An 11,407-nucleotide genomic window follows, 5' to 3' on the forward strand; every position below is an offset into this window, starting at 1 on the left:
CAAGCTGACAAGGAAATATTATTGGCATTATTACAAAGAGAATAACGTTCACACATTTAACAGAGGACATGTCCGAAATCTCCAATGATAAAAATTCTCAAATATATGTACATAAAAGTTTGTCGAACGGAAAAAAAGGCAAGAACACAATCAAATTGGTGCAGAGAGAGATGAGAACTGTATCGACCTACTACCATACATACACCGTTGTGCTCATGTTCATCTTCTTGGTCTTAATATTGTTTCATGCTTTCCCTGTCTCTGCCAACACTTTTTCGGCTACAGAATCTCTCACTATCTCAAGCAACAAAACCATTCTATCTCGTAGTGAAATCTTCGAGCTTGGTTTCTTCAATCCTCCATCAAGTTCTCGTTGGTATCTCGGGATTTGGTACAAGAAAGTCTCTACAAGAACCTACGTATGGGTTGCGAACAGAGACAATCCTCTCCTTAGTTCCAATGGTACTCTCAACATCTCCGACAGTAATCTTGTCATATTCGACCAATCCGATACACCTGTATGGTCGACCAATTTGACTGAGGGAGAAGTACGATCGCCCGTGGTTGCAGAGCTTCTCGACAACGGTAATTTTGTTCTAAGACACTTGAATAATAATAACGATCCAGATGGGTACTTGTGGCAGAGTTTCGATTTTCCGACAGACACTTTACTGCCGGAGATGAGATTGGGTTGGGATCATAAAACCGGACGCGATAGGTTTTTGAGATCCTGGAAAACTCCAGATGATCCATCAAGCGGCGATTTCTTTACTAAACTGAAAACCAAAGGATTCCCTGAGTTTTACGTATGCAGCAAAGACTCCATAATATACCGGAGCGGTCCATGGAACGGAATCCGGTTTAGCAGCTCACCTGAGACGAAACCACTTGACTACATAGTTTACAATTTCACAGCGACTAATGAAGAAGTGAGCTACTCATACCTGATTACCAAAACCAATATTTACGAGAGAGTAAGACTAAGCTCCGCGGGGTTACTTGAACGACTAACTTGGATTGAGACAGCGCAGAGTTGGAAACAGTTATGGTACTCACCAAAAGATCTATGCGACAACTACAAAGAGTGTGGGAGTTACGGTTACTGCGATTCAAACACTTCACCGATTTGTAATTGTATCAAAGGGTTTGGCCCTGGAAATCAGCAACCTTGGACTCTGAGAGATGATTCCGCTGGTTGTGTTAGAAAGACAAGGCTGAGCTGTGACGGTAGAGATGGGTTTGTGCGGTTAAAGAAGATGAAATTGCCGGATACCACGGCGACAACTGTGGACAGAGGAATTGGGTTGAAAGAATGTGAAGAGAGGTGTCTAAAAGACTGTAACTGTACGGCGTTCGCTAATACGGATATCCGTAATGGCGGGTCAGGTTGTGTGATTTGGACAGGAGAGATTTTTGATATCAAAAACTTTGCTAAGGGAGGTCAGGATCTCTTTGTCAGACTAGCAGCTGCTGATCTAGGTTAGTTTTTTCCTTTTTCTTTCATTTTTTGGCCAAGAGGTGGTGTCTGTTTATGCTCTCAGACTGCGGACCAGATCCCAAACGCTTTAGTCAACCAAGTATATTGCTAATGCTTGGTCATTTTTGGACAGAACTTAGGAACCTTTAAATTCACTCCACTCTTTAGCACCAATCAAATTTCCACATAGATTATTAATTAAAAAATATTAAATTAAACAAAAAATAGCTATAAAAAATAAAAAATACTAATTTTAACGACGCTGACGCTAACCATTCCACATAAACCCTAAACCCTAAATCTTAAATTCAAAACCTTATACCCTAAATTCTAAACTCAAGCCCAAACCCCTAAACCCAAACCCTATACCCTAAACCCTAATCCTAAACCCTAAACCCTAATCCTAGACCCTAAACCTAAATCCTATATCCTTATACCCTAATCTTAGATCCTAAACCCAAACCCTGTACCCTAAACCCTAATCCTAGACCCTAAATCCAAATTATATACTTTAAACCCAAAAAATAGACTATAAACCTAAACCCTATACCCTAAACCCAAGTCTTAGACCCTAAACCTAAACCTTAACCCAAACCCTATAGCATCTAAGTTTGGGGTTTGGGTTTAGGGTTTGCCGTTTGGGTTTTAGGTCTAGGATTTGGATTTAGGGTATAGGTTTTGGGTTTGGGTTTAAGATTTACGGTTTGAGTTTAAGATTTACCGTTTGGACTTATGGTTAAAGTTTTGGGTTTAGGGTATATAATTTAGGTTTAAGGTTTACGGTTTGGGTTTAGGGTCAAGGATTTGAGTTTAGGGTATAGAGTTTAGGTTTATAGTCTAGTTTTTGGGTTTATGGTATATAATTTGGGTTTAGGGTCTATGATTAGGGTTTAGGGTATAGGGTATAGGGTTTGGGTTTAGGGGTTTGAATTTGGATTTAGAATTTAGGGTATGGGGTTTTAAATTTAAGATTTAGGGTTTAGGGTTTACGTGGAAGCGTTAGCATCGTTAAAATTAAAATTTTTATAGCTATTTTTTATTTAATTTAATGTTTTTTAATTAATAATCTATGTGGAAATTTGATTGGTGCTAAAGAGTGGGGTGAATTTAAAGGTTCACCCTAGGGGGTGAACCTAAGTTCTGTCCGTCATTTTTCTATTGCATTATTTCTAAAGTAAAGACGTTTTAGTATTATAGTTAGAACAAAACTTAGGGGTGAACCTTTAAATTCACCCTCACCTTTATGACTAATCAAAGTAACAAATAAATTATTAATTAAAAAATATTAAATTAAATAAAAAATAGTTACAAAAATTAAAAACGCTAATTTTAATGACGGTAACATTTCCAGCGAAACCCTAAACTCTAAATCTTAAATTCTAAATCCTATACCCTAAATTTTAAATCCAAATTCAAATCTCTAAACTCAGACCCTATATCCTAAATCCTAATCCTAGATCCTAAACCCAAATTATATACCTTAAACCCAAAAATAGACTATAAACCTAAACCCTATACCCTAAACCCAAGTCTTAGACTCTAAACCCAAACCGTAAACCTTAACCCAAACCCTATAGCATATAAGTTTAGGGTTTGGATTTAGGGTTTACCGTTTGGGTTTTAGGTCTAGGATTTGGGTTTACGGATAGGTTTTGGGTTTAGGATTTAGGTTTTTGGTTTAGGATTTACGGTTTGGGTTTAGGATTTACCGTTCGGACTTATGGTTAAGATTTTGGGTTTAAGATATATAATTTGGGTTTAAGGTTTACGGTTTGGGTTTAGGGTCTAGGACTTGGGTTTAGGGTATAGAGTTTAGGTTTATAGTCTAGTTTTTGGGTTTAAGATATATAATTTGGGTTTAAGGTCTAGGATTAGGGTTTAGGGTTTAGGGTATAGGGTTTGGGTTTAGAGGTGTGAATTTGGATTTAGAATTTAGGGTGTAGGGTTTAGAATTTAAGATTTAGTGTTTATGGTTTAGCTGGAAGCGTTAGCGTCGTTAAAATTAACGTTTTTATTTTTTATAGCTATTTTTTATTTAATTTAATGTTTTTTAATTAATAATCTATGTGTCACTTTGATTGGTTATAAGAATGTAGTGAATTTAAAGGTTCACCCCCTAGGATGAACCTAAGTTCTGTTCTTTTAGTTATTAACATGAGTTAAATTTTGCAATGTTATTTGTTTTATCAGACTTTGAATTTAATCAAATGTTTTCTAGTTTTCTTTTCTCCCTCTAACACACTTCTTAATTCTCAAGAGGTTGACGCATTAATATTAATTCCTCTAACACACTTCTTAAAGTTCTCAAGAGGTTGGCGCATTAATATTAATTGAGGCGCTTAGCAAAACATCTGATTACTATATTATTCATAAAACTAAGATTAGTATGGTGTAAGTTAGATCGAATAACAAGTATTTTATTTAGGGTTACCATTGTTTCTGATAGAAAAGTCTAAAAACAGTATTTTGTTTCTTTTATTAAACTAGGATAAGACCCGCATGATAAATTTAAATAAAAATTATTTAAAAAATATAATACGGAAAAATAAATTTATATTCTTAATTGAATTGATATTTTGGTCTTTAAACAATTTTTTTTAACTTTTTTTAATTACATAATTTGTTTACTGATGAGCTGATCCTATTTTTTTTTTTAAATAGGTCAAAAAATCACTTACCGCATAAGAACCTAACGTTTAGGTCGAAAAATCTCGGGTCTATTTGATTACAATGAAACTATGCCACTCCGGTATTATATCATGATTTACTAATTTAGAAATTAATTATGGTTATGAGAAGTTTACGTTCACGTGCCAATCATATCTATCTTCAATATTTTTTCTTTTTCATTTTGGTTATTGTTCGATATAAATATTCATTTTGAAGTTTATTCTCATTTCGTTTGTTTGTTTTGACCTCAGATTTAGAAAATGCTTATGATTTAAAATAATTAAATAGATACATACTTAGGTTAAGATCTGCACCTTTTGCAGAATAAATATTTTATATTTATCTTATAATTTTCTGCACATTATGAAATAATAAAATAATAAGTATATATATTAAATAACTAAGAAATGAGTTATTATTATGTAATAAATTGGTGTGTGCATATAAATCAAATTATCACTCTTGTTTATTCTCAATCATTTTAGGGTAAATAAATCAGAACAATCAATCTTATCTATTGTATATGATATATAATTAAATTTAAATGATATTAACATATATATATAGTACACTTTTAATATGAATATTTATTAAATGAAGTTTCTACTCAAATGATTTTATGATTATTTGCATATTTGTGTAACAAAAGTTTACACCAACGAATTTGTTTTTAATGCGGGATAATTTCAATAATTTATAATCATTTAAAAAACAATGAAGATTTTAAAATTAAAATATTAATTTTTTAATATATGTTCATGCAAATATCAAAATATAAGTATACATTTTCATACGATGCATAGTTTAATTTAAACGATATGAAATATATATATATATATATATATATATATATATATATATATGTGTATATATATTAACATAAAAACCTATTAAAATAAAATTATTTCTTCATATGGTCTTATAATCATTGTATCTTAATACAAGAAAAAAAATTAAACCTTGATCATAAAATTTTATGTGAGACTTTTAACAGCTTCAGTAATTTATACTCGTTTTGAAAAATTCAAAATACAACATATACAAAAAAAATCTAGATTTTTATTATATGATTAATGTAATTATTTAATTTATTTTAATAATAAAAAATAAACAAAAATGATAAAAAGTATACAAATTGTTATCAAATCTTTATTGTTTAAAATCATTAATTTCTATATATATTTTAATCACATTAGGTAATTTCGTAGGTTTTATTTAAGGAAAGTCTGCGAAACAATAAAGATTTGATATATGCGACCAATTATAGCATGCGAAATATTATTTTGCTAGAGAATATAATTTTTAGATTATAGTTTATATAAGATATTTTAGAATTCTTTGAAATATGATTTAGAAGGCATACACAAGTGCCACATAGGATGAAATTTTTTTTAGTTCTTACAAAATTCAGGTTATAACTTTTTAAAAGATCCACAATTAATACAGAAGGTATACACAAAGTGCCACAATTAATTTGTTTTGACATCTACTCAGAAGAAAATCGTTTTTGTTGCAGAGGACAAGAGAACCAAAAAGAGAAATATAATACTAGGTTTGAGTATTGGGGTGAGCATTTTGCTTCTTCTAAGCTTTATCATTTTCCGCTTTTGGAAAAGGAAGCAGAAGCAATCAGTAGCAATTCCAAAGCCTATTGGTAAGTCAGCAACTTCATTTCCTTTATTTATATCTGTAAATTTTAATAGTCATGTCTTGATTTTCTTTTTCTCTGAATGGAACAATGGATCAAGTAACAAGCCAAGATTCGTTAATGAATGAGGTGGTAATATCAAGCAAGAGACACTTATCAGGCGATATGAAAACAGAGGATCTAGAACTTCCATTGATGGATTTTGAAGCTATTGCCACCGCAACACACAATTTTTCTAGCACCAACAAGCTTGGACAAGGTGGTTTCGGTATTGTTTACAAGGTAGAAAAAGAGTAATTCAAAATTTATTCAGAATTATAACGGCACAAGGTTTCATTGCATAGTCAAATGTCTGGATAGGGAAGGTTACTTGACGGGAAAGAAATTGCGGTAAAGAGATTATCAAAAATGTCTTTGCAAGGGACAGATGAGTTCAAGAACGAGGTTAGACTAATTGCAAGGCTGCAGCACATAAACCTTGTCCGGCTTCTTGGTTGTTGCGTCGATAAGGGGGAGAAGATGTTGATCTACGAATACCTGGAGAATCTAAGCCTTGATTCTCATCTCTTTGGTTTGTGACTGAAACATATTCTTTTATAACAATTCAACATCTTCACGAGTAAGTTAACACTTTTCTGGCTGTGTCAATTTGTAGACAAAAGCCGACGCTCCAACTTAAATTGGCAACTGAGATTTGATATTGCAAATGGTATTGCAAGAGGACTATTATATCTTCACCAAGATTCACGGTTTAGGATCATCCATAGAGACTTGAAAGTAAGTAACATCTTGCTTGATAAAAATATGATTCCAAAGATCTCGGACTTTGGGATGGCCAGGATCTTTAGACGGGATGAGACAGAAGCTAATACCCGGAAGGTGGTTGGAACTTAGTAAGAAATCATTTCCAAACCAACAACGAGTTTTTTTCTTAAATCCAAACTAAAGAAATAACCTCATAATATATGAGTTTAACCTTCATTATGCAGTGGCTACATGTCTCCAGAATATGCAATGAATGGGATATTCTCGGTGAAGTCAGATGTCTTTAGCTTCGGGGTCTTGCTTCTTGAGATTATAAGTGGCAAGAGGAGTACAGGGTTTTACAACTCAAGTGGTGACCTTAGTCTCCTCGGTTGTGTAAGCTGAGAACCTCTTGAATTCGATCTTTCTCTGTACTCTTAATCTGATTATTACAAAAAGAAAAAGATTCCATCATTATGCACAGGTGTGGAGGAATTGGAAGGAAAGAAAAGGGCTAGACATCATAGATCCAATCATAATAGATTCGTTATCATCAACGTTCAAGACACATGAAATCTTAAGATGTATACATATCGGTCTCTTGTGTGTTCAAGAACGTGCTGAAGACAGACCAGCCATGTCGTCTGTAATGGTGATGCTGGGAAGCGAAACTACGACTCTTCCTGAGCCTAAACAGCCAGCATTTTGCGTTGGCAGAGGTCCTCTTGAGGCTGAATTAAGTAAACTGGGTGACGATGAGTGGACAGTGAACCAAATCACTCTCTCGGTTATTGATGCTCGGTAAATTTGAAAGTTACTAAGCAGATATGTTTACAAAATCCACGCCTTACGCTAAGTGAAATTACGTGAACAATATACAATGGATATTGTATTGAAAAACAAACACTACTAGATGATAATGAGTAAGTTTTTATAATAATGTTTGTTTATTAAATGGTTGAGTTTTTATAATAATGTTTGTTTATTAAATGGTTTTAGCATTTTGCAACACTACAATCTTTATCGATTATAAAATGACGAATATAAATGTTGGTCTCTTAAATATATCATCGTTTAATTATTTTTAAGATTTCATATGCACAAAAAGAAATTAAGTTTTGCGGCTGACACAAATCTCCAAAATCAAATAGGCAACATCGATTGTATAATGACTAAAGGGAATTAAGTTTTATGCTCTCGATTTGTTTACAATTGACTCTCCATAAGTGATTTTATTTTCTATCTCTATAAAATTATGCTTTTGTTCTCGTCTTTGTTTCATTGATATGAGTTAAGTTTCTTTTTTAACTTCTATGAATTCGGTGAATTATATAAGTGTCAATTTATAAAAAAATAGACATATCTAAAAATTAGTTTCACTCCAAATACACATATCTAAGAATCAAAATTTTGAAAAAAAATCACCATCAAACTATATTAACATGTTAGTGTTCAAATCTAATATATCAAGCTGATATAGAATATAGGTGCAGACTTGAAATATAAATGTATATCTAGTATATATTCACAAACTCGGTCTAAAAATCATCTAATTCTTGAACAACAAAACAAATTATTTATTTCACCAGTTCGGATAATATATGAATCCAAACGGGTAATATCCGAACCTAAATGGATATCCGAAAATAACCAAACTTAAGCATACTTAACCTAATATTTCTAGTTTACTTCTCTTATTTTATTCAAAATATTTATATTAATGATGCTTATTGCTCAAAATTAGATAATATAGATATAATTATGAACAAAATCATTTGCTACTCACTTAAAATACATATTAAGCTGGTGTTTCTTACATTAACAAAAATTGTATCTAAAATATCAGAACAACAACTAAATTAGTGTATTTATATTTTTAAAGTTTTATCTCTAAACCTATTAATAGTTTAATCTTTTAAAAATTAGAAAACCAGTTAAGATAAAATATATGTTAACTACAAAAAACTTAAACAATGAATAATTTATTTATTTTTTCCTTAAAATTTAAATATCTGAACCCGAACATAAAATACCTGAACACGAATCGAAGTGTAGAAAACCCGAACGGGTTCTATACATTTATACTAAAATACCCGTTACAAACCCAAACGTGTATCCAAACGCTCACCCCTATGATATATGTTCATTTGTATCTTGCTTGAACAAAAAAAAAATTAAACCATTGATCACAAAATTTTCAATGTGAGACTTTTACAATTTTTTTTAATTTATAGTCGTTTTTAAAAATTTGAAATATAACATATAAGAAAAAATCTAATTTTTTTTATTATATGCTTAATGTGATTGTTTAATTTCTTTTAATAGTATAAAATTAAACAAAAGAGAGAGGTTAGAAAAATAGTTATCAAATATGTATTATTCATAATCATTAATTGTTATATATATGTTAACCATATTAGGTAATTCTGTAGCTTTTATTTAAGGAAAGAAAAAATATTATTTTTATATACTACTAATTAATTTGATAGTTAGTTTAATAAAAAGCATAGTATATATTTATATGGACCAACTTATTTTTCTAACAATTCTAAGAATCATTTTCCTGATGACACGTGGCTACGAAAACTTGTTGTAATGCTCCATAACTAATATATAAAGTATATTTGATCGTTCATAATATACAATTTTCTATCAAATCAAAATGATTTTTGATTTTTAGCTAATCTGATTAAATGCTTTGTTTACCGATGGGCCGGCCTAAACTTTATTCTGAAAAGTATTATCATGTTTGTTAGCTCATAATAGAAATAAAAAATCTATTTATTCAACCCGTTTCTACTTGATAAATATTTTGTATATTCAATGAAATAAACTGAAAAACAGAAATTGTAAAAATGGCGACTTATTAATCATAGGTTTGTTTAGAAAAATCAACTTTATTTTAAGTTTTAAATATTAATTTAAAGATAATTAGAAATTATTAATTAATATTTATGTGAAATGTTAGTTTTGTAAGCGCATATATTTAGAAAATTTATGTAACATCAATTTAGAAAAGAATTACATTTAATTTAAAAATATGTTAGATAAAACTTATTCTAGTATAACCACCAACGGTTAGAGTATTAAATGTTTAAATTAAATAAAAAGTATAGATTGCATAGAAATTATAAATATTATCATTTACAAAAATATGGAAAGATTAGTCATCATAAATGTAGGAAATATTCAATTGTCTATTTTAAATTAATAATATTTATATTATTATTGTAAATAAGTTAAAAATTAGTGGCAGAATCCTAGTAGATATTATGTTTTAATAGTATAGGTACTCGTTTGTGTTGTACAATGTTTATCTATAATGTTTTAGCAAGATTGTATTAAATAGTATAATCACCTTTTTAAAGTCTTAGGAATTTTATCTTTTTCATAATAAACCTAAGGTATTTTTGAATTTTTTTATCATTTAAAGATAAATTTGAAAATAGTATTATTATATTTAAGGTAGAGTTAGAATTTACTCGTCGAACGGTGATCCAACGTAAACACATCATTAGAAACTATTATTTAAAAAATCAAAACATTTCTAACATAAATAATATTAAAATTTATAAATAACAATTTATATCACGAGAAATACCTTAGGATGGCTCTAAAAAGTTGTATCAAAAAATAAACTCTAAGAGTCAAAATGACAAAAATAAATTTCATTAAAGAGGTAAATGGTAATTATACTTCTACTCTAGAGATATATAAAAATAAAGGAGTTTTAAAGAATTTTTTTATAAAAAAAATTTCGACAATTTTATTTTTGAGAAAAATACAAATTGTTTTTTTTATATTTTTGATATTTTTCTAGAAGTTTTCTTTTCAATTTTTTCTTAATACTTTTCCAACCTTTTTAAGAAAAAGATTAGAAACAAATTTTCTTAAAATAATTTAGTACAACTTTTCCGAATGAGTATAATATCTTCAAGAATTTGAGTTTAGAAATATTTTCCTGAATAAGTGTGATATATTCCTAAAATTTAAGAAGAGATTGATAAATTGTATAATATATACATAAAATTTAGAAAAAAAACTTGATAAATGTGTATTTATAAATCCATTCTAAAATGAAAACTAATATTATTTAAACCGGACCGGTGGTCGAACGGGTTCAACCATAAACCAGAGACATAACCGGATTTGGTTAATGGTAAAACCCAAGAGAAATTGAACCGGCTTTAACCGCATCAAACCGACAAAAAACGAAAAGTGGCGAACCATTGAACCAGTTTCAAACTGTGTTCAATTGTTAAATGTACAATTTTTAATTTCAATTAGATAATTACGTTTATTGCATAAACCATTTTTCTTTTATGTAACAATAGGTAATATCTTGTAGATAATTGGTTTTATAAAGAATCATTCTGAGAGTTGAAAATTTCCACCATTATGCTAGTTTTGTAACCATTTTTACAAAGTGTCTACAAGTTACCGTTGTAAATCAATCGAATCCAAATCTAAAATTACAACTTACTGATTATTTTCCCACTTTATTTTATATTCTAATTTATTTCTAGTGGAGATAATTTGATTTCTTGTTTCATGTATTCTTTGGTTTTTTTTTGTGTATTGTATATATTGCACAATGAAAGATAATTCAAGTCTTTTTTGTAACACCAATGGCTATTCTATTAAAGATAATTCAAGTCTCTTAAAATTATGAGATGTTTTGGTTTATATTGTCTATTGCATATCAGATCACGGACTTATCTCTCTCTTAGTAACTCTCTCGCATAACTCTTTCTACGAAGAGCATCTCCAACAATGGCACCAAATTTGATGTTGAAATTACACCAAATTTGATGTTTTGGTGTCATGCATAATATTTTTGACATCTCTAACAATGACATTAAATTTTA

The 11,407-nt window shown here is 29.8% G+C and overlaps 1 protein-coding gene across 2 annotated transcripts; it reads left to right on the plus strand.

The window, feature by feature from the left end:
• On the plus strand, positions 1-7,494 carry LOC106390736 (receptor-like serine/threonine-protein kinase SD1-7). 2 transcript variants are annotated; one of them, XM_013831259.3, is made up of 7 exons: positions 1-1,479; positions 5,664-5,801; positions 5,896-6,077; positions 6,156-6,366; positions 6,451-6,688; positions 6,785-6,935; positions 7,024-7,494. In XM_013831259.3, exons 1-7 carry the CDS (start codon positions 69-71, stop codon positions 7,342-7,344), a joined length of 2,652 nt encoding a protein of 883 aa, XP_013686713.2. In that variant the 5' UTR covers positions 1-68; the 3' UTR covers positions 7,345-7,494. The 2 variants fall into 2 exon arrangements, with proteins under 2 accessions (XP_013686713.2, XP_048610194.1); XM_048754237.1 differs by lacking the exon at positions 1-1,479 and having other exon boundaries at positions 5,783-5,801; positions 6,161-6,366.
• Positions 7,495-11,407: the final 3,913 nt, after the last annotated feature.

The sequence above is a fragment of the Brassica napus genome, chromosome C4 (genome assembly GCF_020379485.1).
Source record: "Brassica napus cultivar Da-Ae chromosome C4, Da-Ae, whole genome shotgun sequence".
Lineage (NCBI taxonomy): Eukaryota > Viridiplantae > Streptophyta > Magnoliopsida > Brassicales > Brassicaceae > Brassica > Brassica napus.

Excerpts from the sequence above, each read along its gene's own strand:
- LOC106390736 (XM_013831259.3), top strand. The coding sequence starts at position 69 with ATGTCCGAAATCTCCAATGATAAAAATTCTCAAATATATGTACATAAA. Across the intron at positions 6,078-6,155 it reads GTTTCGGTATTGTTTACAAG|GGAAGGTTACTTGACGGGAA; the intron begins GTAGAAAAAGAG and ends ATGTCTGGATAG. Across the intron at positions 6,936-7,023 it reads ACCTTAGTCTCCTCGGTTGT|GTGTGGAGGAATTGGAAGGA; the intron begins GTAAGCTGAGAA and ends CATTATGCACAG.